At 36.2% G+C, this 26,194-nt stretch overlaps 1 protein-coding gene across 2 annotated transcripts; it reads right to left on the bottom strand.

Annotated features, from left to right (window-relative positions):
• Nucleotides 1-3,085: 3,085 nt before the first annotated feature.
• On the bottom strand, nucleotides 3,086-25,350 carry LOC128227851 (E3 ubiquitin-protein ligase arih1l-like). 2 transcript variants are annotated; one of them, XM_052938748.1, is made up of 15 exons: nucleotides 25,286-25,350; nucleotides 24,813-25,167; nucleotides 20,145-20,212; nucleotides 19,614-19,692; nucleotides 18,604-18,684; nucleotides 17,471-17,619; nucleotides 16,390-16,456; nucleotides 16,049-16,155; nucleotides 15,678-15,792; nucleotides 13,508-13,638; nucleotides 13,232-13,289; nucleotides 10,134-10,217; nucleotides 7,724-7,900; nucleotides 6,199-6,311; nucleotides 3,086-5,756 (listed from the first exon to the last, which is right to left on the bottom strand). In XM_052938748.1, exons 2-15 carry the CDS (start codon nucleotides 25,029-25,031, stop codon nucleotides 5,669-5,671), a joined length of 1,536 nt encoding a protein of 511 aa, XP_052794708.1. In that variant the 5' UTR covers nucleotides 25,032-25,167; nucleotides 25,286-25,350; the 3' UTR covers nucleotides 3,086-5,668. The 2 variants fall into 2 exon arrangements, with proteins under 2 accessions (XP_052794708.1, XP_052794707.1); XM_052938747.1 differs by having other exon boundaries at nucleotides 24,813-25,328.
• Nucleotides 25,351-26,194: the final 844 nt, after the last annotated feature.

The following is a 26,194-nucleotide window of genomic DNA, read 5'->3' as shown; positions in this document are numbered from 1 at the left end:
TGTGAGGTTACTTGCGTTTTTACTCTGGCTGTCTTTCACGTCAGAGTATTTCGATAGATCTGATCCTTTTTAAGCCTTAACTAGTGTTGTTAACAATAACGAAATTGAGGTTTAGGAATAGGCAAGTGTTTTTCATTATCATAAAACTACTGCCGCTGCATTTTGTGAGTAGCCTCATGAAACTTTGGCGTTATCAGGGAGAACGTGGGTGAAATGTCTGCACTAGTCAGCCGAAGTGCATACGCCTGAATGACACAGATAGTAGGTCCTAGGGACCAGAGTATATATAGCCCAGTAAGATCACAGCTCCACGTGCATTGCAACATCTCACGCCGTGTAACATCTGCCATGTAACATCAGTAACATCATTATGGCAATATCCAGCCCCCGTGTTATTTGGACCGTTGCACTTCGGCCCACAGGCGACATTTCCCTGCCTTGTCTGTCAAGGTGTACTTGATGTTTATAGACTTTTGTTATTTGAACATTTTGTGTAAAAAAAGACTTGTAGCCCAAATATACAAAAAAGATCATCATTATATCATTAAACTTATTTACTATGTAAATTAAATAATTTTGTATTGCAAATTTGGTACCAATTTTTTTTTTATGTGTCATAGACAGTCAATCATTTGTCACTGTTTAGTATACTAAATTTGTATGTTTCTATGGCGTATAGGGAGATGTTGTAAATATGTCTACGGAATCAATAGTTAGCTTGTCACTGCAAAAAATCTTTTTTCTCCTGGATATTGCCAATTTTGATTTTTAACCTTCAATAAAAAAAATCATATTGTTACGCACTTACATTTGTTTTTCTTACTCCTTAAGCAAGCAAGAACAAATCTGTGGTGGTTCTCACAAAATGTATGGTGGAAATTGTTTTATGAGGAAATGCGATTTTCAATCAACACTTATACTGATGATATTGTGTATATATTTTTAAAGCTTTACAAGAAATGAAACTAACACACAAATTCCTGTGTCAAGTTTTGATACATAAAGGGTAATCAAGGGTCATAACTCGCCTCGGCTACAAAGAATTGTGAAATTTCTATACTGTGTCCACTGTAGGTTAGTTAATATACTTCATGTAGTTTTGTCACTGGTGGTACACACGCCTTGCGAGGATGTTGCATTTGTATGTTCATAAAATGTAGCAAACAGTGATTGTATGGATTAATGAAAAAGCAACAAAATGTTAGGACATGGAAAAATATTAAATACATAACATGTAATCTTCAATAACGGCTTTGGTCGTCTAGTTAAAATAACAGAAAGTGCATTTACTTCTGTCTTCTTGCTGATGGAAACACCGATTTCAAACCAGTGCAATTTTCCGAAAATCCCTACTCATGAATCTCACTTCCTTATTCCTGTCAGCAGTACAATGTAGTTGGAATAGATGTTCTCAAATGTGTTCAGTTAACCTGTACGTATCCGTTGAGCATGGCCTGTGAATTCAAAACAGCATACATCACAAGTTGGGGCAAGCTTGTTTAAGATATGGATGGTATTTGGCTGAATTTTTAGACACGGTGAATTAAATCTGATTTTCAACTGTACAATGGCCATACCTCAGGGATGAATAATGTGATCTGGCTAGTTAATGAACTTATTCGAGATAGTAAGAGAGCAGACAAGCTAAATTTGGTAATATTTTGAACATTCAAGGGCCATAATTGTAAAAAGTAGATAAGAAATGCTCAGTGGACAAGAAAGGCGACATTACATTAAAGTGAGCTATTAACATATCACGTCCATGGGCATATACATGTCGGGAAGAGGGCACGGGACTCCCTGGGAAGTCGATGTTACTTTGGCAGCAAGTGGCTATATACATCCAGGGCATTTTTACAAAGATGCCATTCAATTATGCAGGGGCTCATCTTTAACACTCGTTCTTCCTTCCTTCAACAAGGATATCAACCTTGCTTGAATTTTAATTTGCCTCTACCATTTCCTCATCTCGGATATATTCATCAGTATTTCATTCAGTATGAGATGCTATGTTGCATTTAAACTCGGATCAAACTGTTTGTGATCATGGAAAATTTGTAAGTTGATTAGGCTTATAGAAAAATATATGTCATCTACCGCGGTATGCTTTACATGTAGGTGCCACTATTAAAACTTTTATTGACGTCAACAAATTGACATGTCAATGTTTACAAAGTTAAAGGGAAGGTTGAAGATTCAGCTTACTGTAAGTCAACAATGACACAGCAATGATGAAAAACCACAACAGTACCAGACAAGGCAATAAATAGAAGAGGCTTTTTAAAGTATTGAATCTACTTCAATTCCTTTCACTTGTTATCCCCCGCCTTGAAAAGGCGAGGGGATATAGTAATGGTAGGCGCAATTCCGTGCGTCTGTGGGTACGTGCGTGCGTCCCACATTCATTTCTTTGCATCTCTTATTACATTTCTCATGCGATTTCTACCAAACTTTCACAGATTGATGGTCATAAAGTGGAGCAGCGCAAATTGTCGGGCTTTCCCGATTCAACCATTTTTGAAAGAGTTATTGCCCTTTGCTTATTTTACATTTAAAATTGGTTTCTTCGCAACTCCTCTTACGTTTTTCATGCGATTTCTACCAAACTTTCACAGATTGATGATCATAAAGTGAAGCAGCGCATATTGTCGGGCTTTTTCCGAATTGACCATTTTTCAAAGAGTTATTGCCCTTTGCTTATTTTACATTTAAAATTGGTTTCTTCGCAACTCCTCTTACGTTTTTCATGCGATTTCTACCAAACTTTCACAGATTGATGATCATAAAGTGAAGCAGCGCACGTTGTCGGGCTTTCCCGATTCAACATTTTTGAAAGAGTTATTGCCCTTTGTTTATTTTACGCATTTCTTATGTTCTTGAGAAACTACCCTTACCATTGATTGGCTTTCGTTACAAAAAATGCCCCCATGAGGCGGGGGATATAGCTCTTGTTTTACTTCACAGTTTATGTGCATTCTAACACAAACCAATGTTTGTTTTATGATTACTATCAACTAACAATAGGTTAGATGCACAGCCTAAGGCATAGAAATCAACATAGAGTTAAAAATGACACGGATACATATGAAAACAGATTCCTTTTATTAGGATAAGTTCATATACAAAGTAAAACTGTTGAATGTGCAAATTCCACAAATAAAACATCACAAACTAGTCATACAGTCCGATCTCAAACAAACTTAACACTCTTGTTTCATACACAATAAATTAACCAAGCATAATATTACATCAACAGAAGTACTACGCCAAAGAATGGGGGTAAGGGAGTCTATCATAATGAATATTGAGTTTTATAATTGCCTTCATGCGTATCAAGACATGTATTGTAAAATTGTGTTTAATGTGCTAAACATTAAGTCATTGCACAATTTTCAATAAACAATCATGGACACTGCATGGTATTAGAACTTTATACTGGAATGTAAAAAGTTAATGCTCTGCTCTGAAGTACCTAACGAACAATTAAGTTAAGCTTTATAAATGAAATACTCACATAATTTATATAACATGGATATGGCATTACAATGAAGGCCTATTACTAAGTATAATTTTCAATTAAAAACAAAACAAATAAATTATCAGGTTTAATGTATACGCCATGTTTGATTTGTTTAGAACAGGAAACTGATTGAACATTTATCATAGATGTAACGGCATACACACACGCCTTATAGTTTCCACAACAATTGATTTCTGATAACAATAAGTAATAATTTGTAGCCTGTTTTAAATCAAGAAAAGCAACTGTTGTCTTTTATTACCCAAACTAGTCCATTATTTGGATGTGTTGCCTGATAGGAGCGTCCATCATTTTTCTAGTTAAGGTCACCATGACCTTGACCTACATATCAAATCAGGGTCATTTACCGACCATGATTAATGTGCATACCAAGTTTGAAGAATCAACAAAAAGTAATTTAAAAGTTATTGATGGGAAATTAAAGTGTGACACAAGCAATGGAAACAGTAACCCCTATGTTTCTGCCATTCTTTGCAAGCGTCACAAAAAGAAGCATTTTCAATTTATTTTAGTTATAAAAAGGTGTACCTTCACAGTACATTTTCAGCTTATGACCAATGAATGCTAAAAAATAATTTTAAAAAAATGGGCAAAGGTATTTGCTCTTCAAAAAATGTTTATGATCTTTATGGGTTTATTTTAAACATACATTATTTGTATTAATAATTTTATGATGTATTGTATGAAACAAAAACATAACACTGTGGAGCGCCTCTTACTTTAGGTCATGGTTGGTGTAATAAGGACAGCAGGGAGCAACAGCCAATCGTATAAAACGTGACCATTTAGAAAATTGAAGGGATTTATCTGGTTAATACTAAGTTTTGGATTCATATGTAAAATCAATAAAGTTTTGTCTAACTTTGACCAAACCAAAGACTTCACCAGTTTATACAATTGGCTGCTTTTTTCACCAAATACAGCCTTGAATAAAACTTTTAAGTCTGCTGGAATACAGACACTAGGTATATAAATCAATACTGTCTTCATGCTCTACTTCCATTTGCAAACAAATATTCTGAGATAATTGTCAAACAATCTTAATAATCATGCATAAAAGAATTCATTTACACAAATAAATCCTCAAAATAACAAAATCAACAATCGATCACAAATATCATTTTGTATAATAAAACTTGGACTTGGAAATTCTTCATTTTACACAGCTTTTAAAACATTCAACCTATATTATGAAATACAAAGCATAGTTTATATTTACACATTAAGTAAAACTAAAAAGCTAAGAAAACCTTTACCGACATGCTTCCGCCCAATATTAAGGGGCAAAGCAACAACAAATGCTCAATATTTGAGAAATTGAAATGATACTTTCTAAAAACAGAAGTCAATTCTTTTAATTTTCTAGACATATTACCTAAGTTTACCACTAGAAACAATTAAAGGTAAAGGTAATAATGGCAAGAAATAACTTGACTTGAATTCAACTGATTCATACTTGGTGTTAATGCAGTTGTGACATACAACGTTAAATGTGACAGGAGATTGGAAACAAGAGTTCAGATTACAATAGGAGTTATTTACATAAATACGAGACACTAAACATGTTAAGCTGGTAATTTCCATATTTACAACGGCAGTGAAAATGTCTTAATGCAAATAGATAATGTAGCTGTTCAACAGTCCTTCAAACAAAAATACAGGTTAAATGACATCAGGATGCATATCACAATGTTCTGAATACAAGTGATCGTAACTACGAGAGCAGCTGTACAAGCCTGTTGAAGTCCGAGGATGGTGAAGCTCAGTACACACTACAGCCTTACTTTCACAATCACCTTAAAAAAATTAACTATGGCTTCACTGAAGAACATTCTTCAATCTCAATTCCAGTCTATGTTACATGGAACAAAGCACTCAGTGCTCAATTATATATGTTCCATTAACTTTACATCTTTACCACCAGTTTACATAGAATGTTGAGACAACAAATAAACGGTGGTCACATTTATATCTCTTCCAACTTTCCACCCTTTCAACACACTCATCACAATTATTTTTACTTTATTTTTCATAAAACACTGCTCAACAAAGTGACAGATAAACGATAATAAAAATTGTTGGAGTTGTTCTAATGTTTGGAAGAGTTTCTAAGGGAGAGAACTCCTATCACAACATGTCCTGGTATTCCCAGATCTCCTTCTCGTAACCCTCGTGTACGTGGTCCAGCAAAACCTTCCGGCGGCTCTCACAGTACCTGCAATATGCCGTGACAGAAGAGGGCATGTCAGTTGTGAAAACAAATGTTATGTTATATTAATAAAAATGGCAGATTAAATGACAAACAAACTTTACTAGGAGAAGTCTTTTGAGTAAAAGTGGTAAAAATTAGCAGAAGCCCATTAACCATGCCATGACAAAATGCTTGCAGGCCTTACTCAAATTTGGATTTTACATTTGTACATAACCAGGAGTGTTAAACTTGTGTAACATTCTGTTTTCAAGAAGTTAGGCTCATAGATTTAATGCCAAAATTTTATCATTGAGTTTATTGGGTTAATCATAATTTTAATTTCTGTCAACGAATAGGTTGCCAGACGTTGATTTCCTCTGCTCAAGACAAAGAGAAAAACATAAACAGGTGTTATAAGAGTGGGTTAAATGTAAAACATCATACACAAGTAGTGAAGAAAGCATACCTGTATTTGTCTTGGACCTTCTGTTTGATGTCCACCAGCAGTTCCGAGGTGATCTCCCGCTCCAGGTACTCGGATAGATGCTCAGTGGCATGCTCAAGGTCCTTCTGGTTCTCCTGCAGGAAGATAACCAGTCCAGTTAGGAGAAACACAAACTAGTCAAGACAGACACACCAGTAAAGTCAGGACAGATAAACCAGTCCAGGCAGGACAGCCACACCAATCAAACCTGGACAGTCAAACCAGTCAAGTCAGGACCGACAAACCAGTCCAGTAACTTGTAACATCAACTTGTCAAGTCCGGACAGACACACCAGTCCAGTCAGGACAGACACACCGGTCCAGTCAGGGCAGACACACCAGCCCAGTCAGGACAGACACACCAGTCCAGTCAGGACAGACAAACCAGTCCAGTCAGGACAAGAACACCAGTCCAGTCAGGGCAGACACACCAGTCCAGTCAAGACAGACACACCAGTCCAGTCAGGACAGACACACCAGTCAAGTCAGACAAACCAGTCCAGTCAAGACACACACACAAGTCCAGTCAGGACAGATACACCGGTCCAGTCAGGACAGACACACCAGTCCAGTCAGGGCAGACACACCAGTCAAGTCAGGGCAGACAAACCAGTCAGGCAGACACACCAGTCCAGTCAGGACAGACACACCATTCAAGTCAGGACAGACACACCAGTCCAGTCAGGACAGACACACCAGTCAAGTCAGGGCAGACAAACCAGTCCAGTCAAGGCAGACAAACCAGTCTAGTCAGGACAGACACACCAGTCAAGTCAGGGCAGACACACCAGTCCAGTCAGGGCAGACACACCAGTCAAGTCAAGACAGACACACCAGTCTAGTCAGGGCAGACACACCAGTCCAGTCAGGACAGATACACCAGTCCAGTCAAGGCAGACAAACCAGTCTAGTCAAGACAGACACACCAGTCTAGTCAAGACAGACACACCAGTCTAGTCAGGGCGGACACACCAGTCTAGTCAAGACAGACACACCAGGTCAGTCAAGGCAGACAAACCAGTCCAGTCAAGACAGACACACCAGTCTAGTCAGGGCAGACACACCAGTCCAGTCAGGACAGATACACCAGTCAAGTCAGGACAGACAGACCATTCCAGTCAGGGCAGACACACCAATCAACTCAGAACAGACACACCAGTCCAGTCAGGATAGACAAACCAGTCCTGTCATGATAGTCAAACCAGTCAAGTCAGGACAGACACACCAGTCCAGTCAGGACAGACATAGCAGTCAAGTCAGGACAGACACACAAGTAAAGTCAGGAGATACATAAACAACATAACTGTTTCATGCATAGGTCATTGTTACATATTTTAAGGGTCCTTTAAACCCAAACTTATCTATTTAAGCCACTAGATGGCCCTTGGACAGGTTTTCATGATATTTTTCACAAGAAGTATATTGCCTAAATACATATTACCGTATAAAGCTTCTTTGCAACATTTCAAATGAAATTGCAGAGAAATTTTAATGACATGTACTTTACCTCAAAGATGATTGACTGGTTGTTTTTCTTCAAGTAGAAAGCGAAGACATATGTGTACATGAGAGTTTGTCTGCAGGAGCAGAGGACATCAACAGCCATCTTGAGGAACTGGACCTCGATCCAGGACATCGAATGCTGCTGCATCTCCTCCATCTTCAGCTTCACTGACGCGTACAGCTGGAAAAATACAAGATAAGATATGTTCATTTGCAGTTGTGAGTAGAGCAATAACAGATTCAATCATGCTGGGTTCATACACATGGGAAGTGTAACAGGGTAACTGGATATTCTATTAGATTTTTATTGACAAATCTGAATTAACACATAGGAAGTGTGTTAACACATTAAGGAACTTCTTGACCATGAAGTGTAGAAGCTGTATAACTGTGAATTTGGAAGGGAATGAATGAAGCTTATAACAAGCAGTTTAACAAGAGCTGTCACAGACACAGCGCACTAGACTTTTCCGCTGCTTTTTAGTTTAAGGATTGCAATGTTTTGGTGGAATGTGCATGGATCACTGAAAAATTAGATAAGATGCAAAGCCTTAACCAGTAAAAAAACAAAAAGGGTAAAAACTAGAGATTGCTTTTTTGAAAAAGCGCTTGTCTCCCCTATTGTGTGGTCGTAGCTGAGAAAAAATAAATGATGGACATAAAATTTGTAATTTTGGACTTGAGACAAACCAACAGTGAAGTTTGGTTTATTCACCCATATTAAACAGTGAAGAGAAAAAGTGTTGTTGATTAATCTTGGAAAATGTAAATGAAGTTTGCATTGTATGAAGTTCCTGGGCACAAGCGTTATTCAATTATTGATCGGAAACCATTTTTCAGCTCAAGGTCTTCATGACCTTGACCTTTGACCTACCGATCACAATATCAATAGGGATCATCTACATGACCAACTTGCATACGTTGACCTTTGACCAAGTGATCTCAAAATCAATAGGGGTCATCTTCTAGTCATGACCAACTAGCATACCACGTATGAAGTTCCTGGGTGCAAGCCTTCTTTAGTTATAGAGCGGAAACTGTTTCTTCACCTCAAGGTCACGGTGACCTTGTCCTTTGACCTACTGATCTCAAAATCAATAGGAGTCATCTACTAGTCATGACTTACTAGCGTACCAAATATAATGTTCCTGGGTACAAGCTTTCTTTAGTTATTGAGCAGAAACCATTTTTAAGCTTAAGGTCACTGTCAACATATCGTTTTTTACCTGAAGGTAACCTTGACCTTTTGATCTCAAAATCAATAGGGGTTATCTACTAGTCATGAACAACTAGCATACCAAGTATTAAGTTCCTGGACATAAAGGATCTTCAGTTATTGAGCAGAAACCGTTTCTTCACCTCAAGGTCACAGCGACCTTTGACCTAGTGACCCCAAAGTCAATAGGGGTCATCTACTAGTCATGACCAACTAGCATACCAAGTATGAAGTTCCTGGGTCTACGCGTTCTTAACTTATTAAGCAGAAACGAAGTGTGACGTACTGACTGACTGACGGACAGACTGACAAACAGGGCAAAAACAAAATGTCTCCCCATGAATGGGGGAGACATAATAATCCTACTTGATTGTATAAAGTTTCATGCAATACATGTAGCATTTAAACACTGTTAATCCGAAGTCATAGGGGTCTAGATAAAAAGTTTGAATTAACGATATATTGGATTAACAATTTTTGGAGAATGACAGCATCTAGGAATTATTGATGATGTAAAAGTATTAAGTCATGAAGATTGCAATGTCGGTTACAGGTTACCAACATGTTGCTAATTCTTTAAGCAATCGTTCAGTATGCATGTATCATATATTGATTTTTTTTTTAAATAAATGACAAATCATTTGTTATTAAACTTTTTTTATTAAAACAACAATATGCATATAAAAAGGCATGAATTGTGTCTATTTAACACCTCAAACCAATGCCTGCCTGCTATGGCAGTATGGTGTAGGTGTAAAATTATGAAATAATTGAGTTCCAAAACAAAGATTGATTAATGGGTGTGAAATAACCAATTTGGACTGAAATTTTGACTTCAAAACTATTATTATTTAAAAATAGAGATTTTGGTGAAATTAAGAGGAATAATAAAGGCCCATAACTTGCATTATTTACAATTTTTTGTTTTAAATCTTTTAAGTAGGTTTGTTAGTTGGGAACACATATATCAAGTTTTAATGCAATACATATTTGCTGAGATAATGACTAGAAGGTGCTAACATGCAAAACCTCAACAAAAGTGTGATGCTAACGCAGACGCCAACACTAGGGGAGTAGTATAGCTCTCCTTATTCTTCGAATAGTCCAGCTAAAAGGTACTGTTCCTGTTTCATCAAGAAGGCAAACACTTAGTGAGTGGATTGGAATATAAAATACTTGTATAGTATATCAGGCTTACTTTGTTCTCAAACTTTAGACTCTGCATATGATTCATGTATCTGTTACAGTAGAACAGGTACCTCTGCAGCTGACATCGAGATCGCTGAAATACAAAATTGGAAAATATAAAATTCTGTTTTAATCCCAAGACTAAGTTTTGAAATATCTGAAGTGGTTATCATGGAGCAGACAGCTAAGATTATCCTTTAAGTGTGCTCTAGAGTGCAAAAAGCATACCCTCTGCATACTATATTGACAATACTGTTGAATAATTCTACCAAAATCAGTTAGGGCTATTCCAGTAAAACATATGTCCCACCCCAGGAAGGCACTTTCAAAATGGACCATCCCCCTTCAGAAGTTTATTTGATGAGAAAAGAACCCCCTTTAGAATATTTTTTGAGCAAATTCGGACCCCCTTGAGAAGTTTATTTTTTTATACGTCTATATGCAAAGATTATTTGCAATTACTCTTTTGTAACTCTTTGATCAGGTGAGCTATATAGGACCTTATAGCTCACCCTAGTTTCTAAGCCAATCATCACCCAGAGATTTTCAAATCTTTGCTCGAATAGGTTTCATATAAGATCACATCTGCATCCAATAAGTTAATTATTATAACTAGGTCAACAGACATGGCGCGCGCCTAATGAACTTCGAGCAGCCAATGGGCACGCTGTATACGGCCTTGTCCGATGATTGGCTTAGAAACTAGGGTGAACTATAAGTCGGTTACAGCTCATGTAATGGAAAATAACAAAACTTATTACTGGGCTTCGCTTGTAATAAATTTTGTTATTTTCCATTAATAAATTTGGTTATTTTCCATTATATGGACTATAACCTACACACCACGGTTCTCTTGTTTCTTCATATGTTGCTATAAGTGCATATTAAGCCACATGAGGCTGAAACTTTCACCCATGTAATTATATACAACCTTAAATTAACTTGTGGTCGAAATGTTAAGGGGACGAAACATTCGGATTTATAACATTTACGCAATACGTACAAATTATGATTTCTAATAAAATTCTAGACAACTGGTGTCCCTTCCTGAAATTAGGAGTCCCTTCCACTTTTTACATTTTTTCATTGTTGAGCCTGTTTTAATATTAAATTCAACATCCTTTTACTTTTCAATTTGTAATGCAAGTATAAACCACCATAATTATTATACATGTTTTCAGCAGCATGTAATGACAGGTTAGTAGCACTGAATGGCAGTGAGGTATATTTTGGTCTCTAAGTTGGTAGATTGGGTTCAAAAGCGGGAGGATGTCTAAGTCCCTTTTGTTTTCAGTCAAAAACAGAGATGGATACAATGTAAACAAAAACTTGATGTTGTTACTATTTTTAGATTTTTGGAAAATACGCATAAAATACATCATGGTTCAGGGTCTTGTCAAATGTCGGTGCTTTTCATTAAGAAACTGTAGGAATATTACATCTGGCTTGTAAAAACTCCAATCAATATTTAGTAGAGCTGTTGATAAATCAATCAGACTGCCCAACAGTCGTAGTGCATACTGGAAGAGCAGACGACCAAAAATTGTGTATACATGTTAATTTTCGCGCCAAAAAGTCATAAAATTTTATAAATTTATTGAATTAATGAATAAAACCCTGCAAATTTTATTTCTATTATTTTTTATCAAGGCATAAAATATGTCTTTAAAATTAACAAAGAATATTGATAAGTTGAATGCCAATTAACAAAGAATGCTGAATGTAGGATGCAGTTCTTTTGTGTCGTAAATGTTACTGTAAATATTCAAAGGTCGCATCATATTATATAAAAGGTATCATCAGAGTTGGCATCTTTTTGGGCGGTTCTGACACATAAGCAAAACAATTCCACATAAGTATCTTACCGATAATAAATCTCTGTCAGCTCTGACCATGTTTAAAATGTAAACAACAAAACGGAAGCGTTAACCTGCATGCGCCTGTGAAATGACCTGTTTATTTATAGATTCATGACGTAACTATAGTCAAATAGTCAGCTATACTTTCGCTTTGATGAGTCCGATAATGATAATTAATAATATTGTTTTGACATGTGCTGTCAAGAAATTTAGGGAGCCCGAATTTAGGTAATAAATTAATTAAATGCTACTTATTTATTGATATTTAGCGTTTATCAGTCAGAAATTTAAAGTGTCCCGACGGAATACCGGACTTCGAAGTTCAGGTGTCCCTCCTGAAAAACTGGTGTTCTCGGGATCCCGGGACCCCATTAGTGTCGAAAACTGCAATTTGGTATACTTACCACGAAACGTATCCACACATGCGGCGCAACTATTGGTTTCTAGCCAATTTTGTAGGTTGGTCTTCGACCACGACTTTACAAATTCTGGCGCCTCCGCCATCTTGTTGTCAAGGGACGCAACTTCTTCTGATTTCCGGTACCGCGGAACCGACTCGTAATATCGCGAAAATTTGTATCCAAACCAATTCTGTACACGACGTTCGGTAAAATATGTTATATGGATAAAAAAACCCCGGTATTTCACCATCGGGCAGTGAATATAAATGAGCAGATACGGTCAGAAGCAAAAAAGAAAATGACGCCCCCCTATAGAAGCGAAATTGGACTTATCACCACCCCCTACAGTAGCAAATTAAGAAAAAGACCTACCCCCTACAGAATTTCTTTATTTTGCCGTCCTGGGGTGGGACATATGTTTAACTGGAATAGCCCTTAAGACATTTTAAGCATTTCAAAAAGAAAACAGACATGCCAATTGATGTTTCTGCATATGCCCAGCAACAGAACCAAATACCAAACGTTTCAATAATAAAATATCACTATAAATCAAATATTGGAAACAGGTAGCATTTTTTAGGTTACTGTCTAAGATGTGAGGTCATTTCTGATGCTTTCATGTGTCATGAAAGTGTATACATTTTGAATGTTTAATTATAATGATGTTTGATGGAAATGTCCAAGTTGTTCAGAAAACCAGTCAAAGTAGGCCTAATAACAATTGATATCAGTTTCTATAAAGATATGAAGTAGATAGAAGTATAAATATAATTTGTTTTTCTTAGTAACAATTTGTTTATAAACAACGATCTAACTAGCTGACAGTGAAAGTATGGAAGAGAGAATACCTCCTGATTGTCCCTGGCTTTCTTGGCGTCATCCTCATCATATCTGTTGCAGTTGTACCTGGAGTAAGATATATGTCAATCTTAAGCATTGGTCCATTTAGAAATATTCAGAATCAATAGTCATGAAATCACATTCTTACAGCGTTTCTTTAGTTTTTAAATTTCTGTTTTTTTTCTTAACTCTCCTGTACAGTGAAACTTAAAGCAACAAACCACAAAGTTACTAATAAAATCCTGATGAATAAGGTGATTGAGATATTATGCTAAGCCTGTTACCATGAAGATCCATGAGGTTCCCAAGGGCCGAGACACACCCAGCAGAAGTCTGCTTTGCAGTTTTGATTCTTGCATATCATGTGGTTACACCCTCCATCCTTCTCTATCGTCACATGACACTTAGGACACTCCTGAAAAAAAGAGAATAAAGCATTGAACTTCATATGAAACTGGATATTTTGATTACTAACTTCTCTTTGATTAAGGAATCTGACCCACAGATAAGCTAGTTCTCCGATAGCTCCATTAATCCAAATTAAACATTTTGGATGCCCATATAAGTTTGGTATTGTTAGAAAAGAGTTTTGTAATACTTATATGTTAAATAAAACAACCAAAAGTACATAATACATTAAGTTATTACAGTGCATATATTTGTTTTATACTTCAAATAAAATCTGACGTAAAAGACCTATTTTGCAATCTTTGAAGGCCCCAAAGACTTTCGTAATATTTTTAGTATAATTTTGGTATAATATTTTGCTTCACACAGCATCCTTTCAAATGATACCAAATAAAGTGGGGTCACCAGGCATCCAAAACTGACATATTTGTGAATCAGATGTACTGACCTAGATCACATTTGCCAATATTGCATACACCCATACGGGTAAACAATATTACTATACAAGCTACAATCAAGTGATTATTATATACAACTGACAGGCTACATTGAACAGGAAATAAATGCAACAGTAACAATGACTTTACATATGAGGAAACATGCTTCACACTGAAGCTTATAAAAGTGTACACTTATAAGAGCTATAGTTTTCATAATAATTTTTCCAGCAGATACATGCACAAAATATTAAGCTTGAAGAGAGCCAGCTACAAAATATTCATTCAATAAAGTTTATGCAAAGTATGGCACAGCAATGGAATTAAGGGTTATTCCAGTAACACATAAAACGCTCGGAGGGAAAGCAATTATTTTCTTAGTATATGGGTGGGTGTGTGTCTTTCTTGCTAATTTGGACCCCAAAAGGGTTAATTTGCTTCTGTAGGGGTGTTGCACTATTTAAAGTGCCTTTTCCCTTGGGAGTAATATGTTTAGGGATTATTCTAGAGCGGAATAGCGGGGCGCTCCGCCCTGCCCTATTTCCGGTCCCCCACGCTGCCCCTGGCCTATTTAACCTAATTAGCGCCACGCTGTTTTAATCCCATCAACTGCCTTGATTGACACTCGATAATCAGCAATTATGCACAGCATGTGTCTGTCACACAGCACGCTATATGCTTTAAGCCTGGTTCCCGGTGTTAATGCTGTACTAATAGCGTATAGCGGTATAAGTGTGAACAACATGTCGGCATATATTGTTTGATGCCGTAGACAGAATTAAGAAGTTAGGAAAGTAATTATCGAAGCGGTATTTAATGATAGAGCTGGGGAGAGATGAAATAGATTTATAATGAGGTTAAATAACGATAATTAGACCGAATTACCTCGGCTACTTTTTAATGTTTTTAAATTACTTGAACTCGCTAAAAGACGAAAATGGAGTTGAGGAAAGGCAAGGAAAAGGTAAGAAAATGTGAATTACTGTCCCATATATTGGATTTAAGTCTGATAGATAACACTACTTGTACGTAATACGATATTAAGTTCTAGTGATGCTTTCCTCTAAACGGAAGCTTGTGCAAAAAGATCGTGATCTATCTAAAATAGCTAGGAATAATCGTTCGATTTCGGACTTTGTGAAAATGTGAACAATGTAGACTATGTTTTTCATAAGTTTTAGTACATGTCAGTCAGTACAATTATTTCCCACATTTTCACATAAAACACTACAGGCATGAATATTATGGGAATATGTGTGAAAGAATGGTACTGGCTGATGATTTGATAGCCAATAGATTGTCTTTTGATTAATGTTTTGAGGATTAATGCATCTACATGAATAAAATTCTTAATTATCAACAATTGCTTGTCAAGTTGTGTTTTGCTACTTTGATTTCTTGCCATTGTTTTAAAATGAGCATGTGGACATAACACTTAATATGTTTAACACTAAACACGTGTTGTATTTCTTAAACACTCTAACGACCGGCTGCCGCTACATATGCTACCCTGCCCTGATTTTGGTGTACCCTGCCCTTATTTTGGCCCCCCTGCCCCTTTTTGGTCTCTAGAATAATCCCTAATGTTTAAATGGAATAGTCTACCCACCTTTGTATTTGCAGCTATCCAGTTGGATGTTTCACTGTCATCATCACATTTCTTGATCCAGCATCTCAGCCATACACACTTTACTGGATCATGCCAGTTCTCTCCACACGCAAAACTGAAAACATGATCAAATCTAACTACCATATGTGTGAGAACAACCAGTCTTTACCAGCCTCAGCTAGCCTTTAAAGCAGCAGTTGTTCACGTACGTGCAAACTACAGAGATTATAGCCTCACTTTCAAACATGTATGTAGCCTAACTTAGCAAATCATACTTCTATTGAAAATTTAAGAGATTTGAGTTTTTTCTTAATTCATTGGCTAGATATAGTTTTTTAAACTTAGTTCAACGGCTTCTTCATTATAAATACCAGAATATGTGTCCACATGCACACTGAACCGGTTTCACATCAAAGTGCTGAACTTTGACTACATGACCACAGTCTGGGGCGGGGCACCACCTTAACATCCGGTTACACTAAAACATAGATCATCTTTTAACAACAAGTTTGCATATTCAAAGACAAGAAAATGAGTTAAGTTTAAATCCTGCAAAATGATCTTGAATATATCAAAATATTACATGAACAGCTGTACATTGAAATTTGTGTCAAAATTACTTGTACACAACTATCTTAAAATCAAAGATGCTTAAGCAGCAACAAATATCAAAGGATAAAAAATGAATTAAATGGAAAAAAATAAATATTACCTCAACAAAACTATTTGTGATAAGATGCTGGTACTTTAACCGAACCCTTGCATCAGTAATTAAATTCCTGAAATGAACAAAACATAAAGTAAAATCGACAGCGATGTTACCATTAATTAATCTGACAATAACAATTCATAAAAACTGTACTGAAAAATAACAAGAGCGGTCTTAGAACTGCGTGCTCGACTATACACCTGTTTGTCTAATAAATTTATACAATAATGATGTTATAATTATGTGCCTGTCAAAAGCAATAATAGAAAGTCAAATAAAGTTTAAACAAGAAACGCCATAATGCAACAAAACCAGGTTTTCAATTATTGACAGAACTTCAGCCTTGTTATGAGATTTAGTTTTAATTCGGTGCCGGAATGTGCCTGTCCTTTCATATCAATTCCAAGAAGACCAAAAATAAACAAGAGATGTTTGTCAAACATTATGCCCCCCTTGAGCGCCATGTTGTCAGGAATATTTGGACAATTGAATGAAATATGCATGGACCGAAATGAAAGATAATTTGAGGGCCATGGGTGCAGGTATTGTCAAGTTATCACCCGGACATCCTTTTCTCATTCAAGGTCTCTGTGACCTTGACCCGATGACCCCCAAAATCAATAGGGGTCATCTACTGGTCAGGCCCAACCTCCAAGTGAAGTCTGACACCATTGGCGCAGGCATTGTTGAGTTATCACTCGGACAAACTTTTATCATTCAAGGTCACTGTGACCTTAACCCTTGACCTAATGACCCCTAAAATCCAAAGGGGTCATCTACTAGTCAGGCCCAGCTTCCATGTCAGGTCTAATGACCAAAGGTCTAGGCATTGTTGAGCTATCACTCAGACAAGCTGTAAAACCCTTTACCATTGTGGCCTTGACCCGATGACCCCTAAAATCAGTAGGGGTCATCTACTAGTCAGGCCCAACCTTCATGTAAAATTTGATGACCATACATCAAGGAATTGTTGAAATATCACTCAGACAAGCTTTGGTCTACCGATGGACCGACATGTGCAAAGCAATAACAATAACATTTACAAACTGTTAAATCAAATCTGTTTGCTGGAAAATCCACTCACATGACAGTAACATCGTCCACGAGGATATCACAACCATAGGCTGCACAGGCAATAGTCTGTCCCATCCCCTCATCCACGATCTTTGAAGTGAGATAGTCAGTCCAGCAACCATGACAGAATTTGTGGCCACACTCAAGGCCAGTCATCTCCTGGTGGAAAAAAACAACACAGCAACTTGAGTCTGAGAACGGCTATGAGTAACAGTACTGTCATTAAACAAGATGCTAACAAGAACTGTTAACAAAAGTGTGTAACTTTGAGAAGATGTCCACAGGTTCCGGCTAATGGGTAGTTTGCACATTTGAATGATTTGATTGGGTTCATAATCATTATTAGATAAATATTGACCGATCAATTATCAACTCTGAGCATACTGAATAAATAACCATTTTTATTATTTACAAAAGTTTATAGAGATTTACCAGTGAAATAACAAGAGCTGTCACAGAGACAGCGCGCTCGACTATTCCGCCTCTTTTCAGTGTAAGGATTAAAAAGTCTAATAATAAAAAGCCATTATATGCAAAATACAGTTATCTTACTTGGTTATTCAGTTAGGTTGGGTGGTTGAATACCATTGTATAAAGTCTGAATGCAATACCTCAAGTAGTTGCTGAGATATAAACCTATGTGTGCTTGCACACAAAACCTTTACCAGAATTTCTAAGTCAAATAATAAAGGCCTATTATTTGCATTAAATGCAAACTAGAGGTATTTAACTTACTTATTTAAGTAGGTTGGATGGTTGAGTACCATTGTATTAAGTCTCAATGTAATACCTAATGTAGTTGCTGAGATATTAACCTATGTGTGCTTGCACGCAAAACCTTAACCAGAATTTCTAAGTCGAATAATAAAGGCCTATGATTTGCATTAAATTCAAATAAGTGCTATCTAACTTCATTAATTTAGTAGGTTATATATTTTGGAACACATACTGGGTATCTAAAGTTTCAATGCAATACATGATGTATTTACTAAGATATTGACTTAAAGGTGCTTGCATGCAAAACCTGAACCAAGGTGTGACGCCGACGCCAATGCTTCAGTGAGTAGTATAGCTCTCCTTATTCTTCGAATAGTCATGCTCAAAATGATATAAATGATATCTTCTTTCTAAATGAGAACCTACTGCTGATGGCTTAGTGAAGTAGCAGATCTCGCAGAGAATCTCACTGGATGAGGCCCCACCGCCTGATCCTCGGGTACTTCTCTATAAGGCAATATATCATTCCTTAATAATAAGACTGATAATTCGACAGCTACACATACATCATATGCACATACTGGGTGCGAATACATGGACATGTATTAATTAGTAAACCAATGTTTATTAATTAATTAATATATTGCTATATTGTTTTTTTTTAAATTTGTAATAAAATAGCAATTAATTTACATTTCTTATTTTTATTCACACTTAAGGCAATATGTTGCTTTATGATTTTTTATCTGTATGCGAACAAGTAATCAACAACGGTTGATTGAATCCTTGCTTGATATGATCACAGATAATTAACCTTGACAAAATTTAAATCAAGGTTAACTTTCCAATTAAGGATTGAAATTCATTGTGGTGCATTAATTCCATCTTAAATGCTCAGGGCCCAATTTCTCGTAACTTCTTAAGTCCCTTATCTAAGCTTGTTACTTTTGTTTTTCAATACTTTGCGTAATATTAACTTCTTGAAGAACTTTTATAATTTAGTTAGGAATTAATTTATGATTATCACAATAAACCATTTTCCTTTGATGAAAGTTCAATTTAAGCATGTATTTTAGCTAATTGAAATAAGGTACTTAAGCCTGTTAAGCTTAAGAAGTTTTGAGAAATCGAGGCCTGGTCAAAATGGCACTTCATCCAAGAAGTGCACCCCCAAAATGAATTTCAGCCTACATTTTTTCTCTGTCAATTTATGAATTAATGCTAAAATGTATTTTTATAATATTAAGAACCAAATTTATATTATGCATTTGAAAGTTGTGAAAAGGAATGGACGATATTCGACATGTTATTTACCCTCAGGCAAATGACGTCAGACTTGTCCAATCACAGTGCAGATGAGGTCCATACAAATTGAAAGATCATTTTTGCTCTATAGAAAAGGCTTTGGTAATGTAAATATCTCAATATAATCAAACCTTTTGTCTAGGGTCTTTCCTGTAAGGGCTTACAACATGTGCCTCAGAAAACAAACTATCCTGGTCACCATCGTAGTACCTATAAACACAAGACTAAAGTCCCACAAAAACCTAAATTGTTTTCCTAAATATCAAAGGCAGACACTTGCCCATTCTTTTTTTCAGTCATACAAGGGGTGTAACACAAGCTTTATTAAGGCCAATTTAGGGCTTCCTTATGCATGCTTATATTGTTTACAGTTACTTGTGTATCAAATTATATTTAAATAATGTTTTTTAGTCATGGCCAAATTTAAAGTTTATGTATGATGCTGATTAAAGAACCAAGGCCATCAAAATAGCCAGCCTTTTTTCTTTGTAAATAGACAAAACTATAAAAAATAAACCATGGAATTTTACATGTTTCAAACAAAGACCTTTTGTCAAAGCAGACATTAAATTGCAAGACAGTTTTTTTTCAAAAAGAATTATGTGCAAAGTTGGGATCTTGCCATATACTTTTATATACAAATATCAAAGGGCTTGAATTACCTTTCCATCAACTTTTCTTTGTCCCATCGGAAGTGGTTTAGAAGAATCCTGGTTATAGTTGATGGAATCTGAAAGAAAGTATTAAATTATAGCTAGTATTGTTTTCCATCAAGATGAAAAGGGCAAATTTTATCCAGCTGTAAAAAAAATTGAGGCATTATGAATTTGACAAAAAATGTTAGGGATTGTGTTTAATTAAACGTAAGTTATATTAGATTTTTAACTGCCAAATATTTGAAGTTTGAATGTATTTATAACCACATCATAAGTTTCAACGAAAACAAGAGAAAACAAGAGGGCCATATGGCCCTAAATCGCTCACCTGAGTAAAAGAGTTTAACCTTTGTAATCAATATAGCTTGATATTTGTTCTCAAAGAATATTGAAAAACATACTGATCAAACATGTTGCCTGAATGATCACTGACAGGACTTGTCAACGTTGCTTGCACACTGAAAGGACTTGTCACAGTTTCCTGCACACTGACAGGATTTTGTTCACTTGCCTGCACACTGACAGGACTTGATGATTGACTGCACACTGACATCTGTCATCACTTGGTACAGATACCTGCACACTGACAGGACTTTGTTCAATTGCCTACACACTGACAGAACTATGTGAAATTGCTTGCACACTGAAAGAACTTTTAGTATAGATACACTAACAACAAACAGTGCACCATCCAATAAAATCAATAAACTGCCTTAAGCTCTAAAAATCAAATATCAGAACACATTCAGCACCTTCCACTAATATCATTGCTTATTCCATCTAGGTAAACATCACCTTCCATCACATGTTCAAAATTTGATTTTCTTAAAAGACATTAAGCCTTATTCGCTATCCACACAGAAGATAAGATTGTAGCTTAGAATAATCTACATGAAGTTCAATGGAAGTCTGATTTTTAAATTTTTCATTAAGTAAAGATGAAATTTCTTCCAAAGGATTAAGTGTATAATAACTATATTAATCTATGAACCTATAAAAAGAACAATAATTACCTTTAAGTGTCTATGTTGAAGACTTTTAAACTAAGATTTAAAATCTATTCCTTTGTTACTAAAAATAGTGGAATCTCCAACAAAAAGGGAGACCATATAGCAAGACTTGCTGCCCTTGCTTCAAGAGTAAACTTCACATAACTATTAGATTTTAACATTTTGGCCATTTTGTTGTTGTTGTTGTTGATGTATTTTTGTAGAGGGTCACCCAATGAAGCTTTCTGTAATGTTTAATTGAATTTGGAGTGGTAGTTTTAGAGATGTGTTTTTTTTAAGCAAAATAGGAAGTTGGCCATTTTGTTGTTGTTGCTGTTGTTGTTTTTGTTGATCAATCGTGACCGCTTGTTGTATTTTTGTAGAGGGTCACCTAAGGAAGCTTCCTGCAAAGTTTCATTGAATTTGGAGTGGTAGTTCCAGAGGAGATGTTTTTTAAAGCAAAACAGGAAGTCAGCAATTTTGATGTTGTTGTTGTTGTTGTTGATCAATCGTGACTCCTTGTTGTATTTTTGTAGAGGGTCACCCAAGGAAGCTTCCTGTAAAGTTTCATTGAATTTGGACCGGTAGTTTCAGAGGAGAAGTTCTTTAAGCAATTGTTGACGGACGGAGGGACGGACAGACGGACGGACGGACTGACTGACTGACTGACGAACTGACTGACTGACGAACTGAAGGACAGATGCCGGACAAAGACCGATCACAATAAAAAATAAAAATAACAGATTAACATATTTAATTCTAAGAAGCCAGAAGAATACCCTTGCAGGCCGTGCTAATTTCCATGTGGGCAGAAAGGGTGCTTTCCAAAAAGGACAGGGTGCACCATTATTCGATAACTCTTAATTAAGATAAAACTTGAAAAAAAGACCTTTTTAACATTACAACACACGTCCATGGTCCACAAATGAATGCCTTCAATGGGCATTCTTTTTAGGCTATAATTAATCCAGGAAGTAGAACCACTGAACCTTTTAAGCTCTTTAAGTGTGTGCTTTTTTAATGTTAAATGTTCTTTAACGTGTTAATTGTTTTAACATTTTTCAGAATAAAAAAAAAAATAATACGCCTGCCATTCATTTTTGATAATTTGTACAAGGAATGTTGGCTAGCCAAGATTTGTCTGAATAACAGTTAAAATCTTGGCCATACTGGCTAAGGTCACAAATCTGAACACTTTGTGGAGTTTTTTTGCAATTATCTTAGGAAGCTTTAGTTGTAGTACGTAAAATTTAATATGAAACATCTTTGGTTAATGTGACAACATCCTTCAAAGTACAGATTCACAATCGCTCATTTTATGGACAGTAAATCACCCTCTAATTTAAGCTATGGAGGGCACAAATACCGAACACTTGAAAAGCGATAATACATGGTCATATAATTATAATTAATAAGTATGCTGTATTAAATAAATACTTAGCTTCAGTTATTTATTGTTTCAGCTGTTTTTCAAAAACATGCGATTTAAATGTATAGCGTGACTTCTTTTTATAAATATCTTGAACGTAGGTCAACATAACTGCAAGGCCTTAAAGATGTGCATGCGCCCTCTGACGTCATTCCCCCATGTGCTACATTTTGATATTTTATCATATTAGAACATTGAATGGCATTTCATGAAAAATACTCAATCTTCGCAAGTGTGTCCAAAGCAATCCTCTGTATTGATTTAGATCATTGAATAATCAATCTTGGTAAACCAACACATGTTTTAACAGGCGTTCAGGATTTGTGCCCTGTTTGGAAACATAGATTTATTATTGGTGGTTAAAAACAGCAACGACGAGCTGGGAATTTTCCACAGAAACTGAGGCAAGATTGCATTCAACCATGCACTGAGAACTTTGAACACATGTTTGACCTGGTGATTTTCCGAAAAAATGTAATTAGTAACCTAGCCTTTTTCGGGTGAAATGTGTTTATCAATGTACTCAGTCATTAGCAAAAAAATGTTTATAAAATTATGTGCAAGTAGTGAAATACGACTGCATTCTTGTGGTAAGCTAACATAGCAATTTACAGCAATTTGTAGCAGTCATAATCGGTAGAAAATTTTTGATAAAAATTTATAACTTTAGCATAGATTCTTATAAAATGTCAGCAGTTAACCCCTCTGAGAAACGCTGCATTGGTAATTCTTGGGTCGACTGATCACCTTCCGAGGGCCTTAAATGCAAACTTTGAGGAAAGCGGACAGTTAATAAATTCATTGTGTTGGCCACACTAGCGAAAATCCGCAGAGGGAAACAGAACGTGGGTTTAACTCGTCGTGAGAACTATATACCTTACATTCAATCTTAATTGATTAACATGTCCATGACTTTTAAATGAAAGGAATATTGGATAATGAGAAATATGTTATAGAATAGAATTAAGATTCACTTGAAATATATATATCAGGGCTCTCACTAGGCTGAAATTTTTGGGAGAAGTGACTTCTCTCTTCAGTCAATTTAGGGAGAAGTGGGGAGACTTTAGGGAGAAGTGATACTTTTCGTAACACCTGATACAAAAACTATGCCATACCACACACCTAAGTTTATATTCACATTCAAATTAATTGCTATAAGTATAACTATATAAAATGTTCACAAATAATGTATCATTTTTGGCTCAGCAAAAGTGTATTTGTCAATGTCACATAGTTTATCTCCAAATAGCATCTAAAATGAATCAAAAACCAAGACAGCTAAGGATTTGAAACAATCAAAATGACCTTATAAATGAACTGTCAATATAGTAGGGGGACGAATCTTATTTGGTACGTTCGGTATGGGTACGAATGTCACATTCAGCTATGCTGTTATATACTTGTCTCTGGCTAAATAATTTTCAATATGCTGACATTTAAGAACCAAATGACATTTAAATCACTGTTCTTGATGCAATTTTTACCAATACATAATGGGAGGTTGAGAAATTTACTTGGAAAATTGTTTTGACAAAATGGCGATCTAGCCGATTTTGTAGTCATAAACAGGAGAAAAATACTGTAAGTAAACACTACATAAAGCAAAAAAAGAAGATATTTTTGTGTTTACAAATCATTTTTTATCATTTCATTTTATCATGAACATTTCACTAAAACCAATCAAATATTTGTTGATACGTCATGTTATTGATTTTCTTAGCGCCACCTTGCCGATGGCCCGAGATGGCTATGACCGTCTGCTTCAAAACAACAATGTTTAAAATGTCTTGCATTGTTTGTTAATACATATATCAATTACTTTTTAACTTCTTTAATGCTTGACAATATTTTTCATAATTATGTCGCCTTTTCAATCCGATTAAGACGAACTTATATCATTTGATCAAGGACTTCTCAATGTACATTCTGATTGGACCATCAATAGCTCCGCCTACTGGCGATGTTTTGGTAATTGGATGGCACGGTCAAATTATCGGATTAGGAGATTACCTAATTTTATGAATGGCTAATTGCGGTGTTTTGACTAATGTGACAGTGGTCAAATACTCGCTGATTGACAGATTTACAATGTGCTATTTTTTTCGGCGAAGCCAATGTCGCTTTGATGATACAAATGGGCGAAGTCTGGGAAGTCGCCCCCTCGCGAGAGCCCTGATATATGCTGTAAGATATCTTTTTGGCGAGCACCATATCATGAGTTACCAAAAAAGATACGCTACATTTTCAATATACCTGAACAACTGCATTGACTTCTTTAATACATTCAACCATAACATGTACAATCCTGTCTGCAGTGAGAACTTCATATGGAAAGTGTTCTTGTTCCCTTGAATCAGCTGTTGTGGAAGGCTCTGGCTCCATAGCAATATCAACATAGTCGTCATCATTGCTGGCCTCCGCAGAGTCTTCGTCCTCTTCTTCATAGATCATATCATCTTCTTCACTATCCATACTTTAATTTAACAGATACTGCGCATAAAAATAAAAGTTATGTCACAATCTGTCAAAATCCGATGTCTCAACTCTTTATTTACGTTTGTGACGTCATATCTTTCACTTATACTTAGGTCTGTTCGTGGGCCATTTTCTGAAAAATATGACAGATATTAAACTTGAGATGTAACTGAAACAAATCTTAAATGGTTAATCTTTCACTCTGTTTCGCATTTAGTGTTTGATTCAAACGAATTAAGCTAGAAAATTACTTTTTTGTGGTCTATTTTTTTTCCTTCAACCTTGGAATTGTGGGATTTCTATTCATGTAACTGAATATGGTTTTCATTTGAAGAGCTATCTAAGTCATAACGTCCTGACAAACACGGCCATTGAGTCACACAATTTCATGCGAAGGCACGCTTTTACCATGGAATACCATGGTTTTATCTCGCAAAAGGCCGACATATATCATATTTTAAATATATTGTTTTCAATGGCATGTTAAACTATAGCGGGTGTCCTGGAACTTTCCAACCATCCCGAGTACTCCCACTGGCCGCGTCAACCCGGAACTTGACAGAGGTATAGTGCTTGGCTTTAGCTTTAAAATGTATACAGGAGTAGTTCAGACATAATAAATGATTGCCTGTATATCGTGACAGATGGTACATCATTTTTAAAAGGGTGTTCTTGCGATTAATTTATAAACGCTTGGGAAAGGTCTTGACAACAATCACATATCGAGTACATTGTAGCAAGTCAAAGCCGCAGTGTCCGGGTAAATATAACACTCAATTAAGTTCCACACACAGGACAAAACCATGGGTTGTATACAAGGGCGTGACAACGCAATTATTGTATTCCTTGAGAATGGAGGATTATATGACCCCGCCCCCCCCCTTCCTCTCTCTCACCGGCTCTCTCTCTCCGGGTCTCTCTCTCTCTCTCTCTCTCTCTCTCTCTCTCTCTCTCTCTCTCTCTCTCTCTCTCCGGCTCCCTCTCCGGCTCTCTCTCTCTCTCTCTCTCTCTCTCTCTCTCTCTCTCTCTCTCTCTCTCTCTCTCTCTCTCTCTCTCTCTCTCTCTCTCTCTCTCTCTCTCTCTCTCTCGCTCTCTCTTTGATTTTGTTTCTTCACCGTGGCGCTTGCTTCCTAAGTCCAAGGCGACGAAACACAATGCAC

Source organism: Mya arenaria, chromosome 3, assembly GCF_026914265.1.
Source record: "Mya arenaria isolate MELC-2E11 chromosome 3, ASM2691426v1".
NCBI lineage: Eukaryota > Metazoa > Mollusca > Bivalvia > Myida > Myidae > Mya > Mya arenaria.
The sequence above is the reverse complement of the archived record's forward strand: the minus strand, read 5'-3'. Positions and strand labels throughout refer to the sequence as shown.

Coding starts and splice junctions, on each gene's coding strand:
- LOC128227851 (XM_052938748.1), bottom strand. CDS start 25,031: ATGGATAGTGAAGAAGATGATATGATCTATGAAGAAGAGGACGAAGAC. Junction 13,639..15,677: donor GGATAGCTGCAAATACAAAG/GTGGGTAGACTA, acceptor TCTTTTTTTCAG/GAGTGTCCTAAGTGTCATGT. Junction 7,901..10,133: donor GTCTAAAGTTTGAGAACAAA/GTAAGCCTGATA, acceptor GTATTTTTCCAG/CTGTACGCGTCAGTGAAGCT.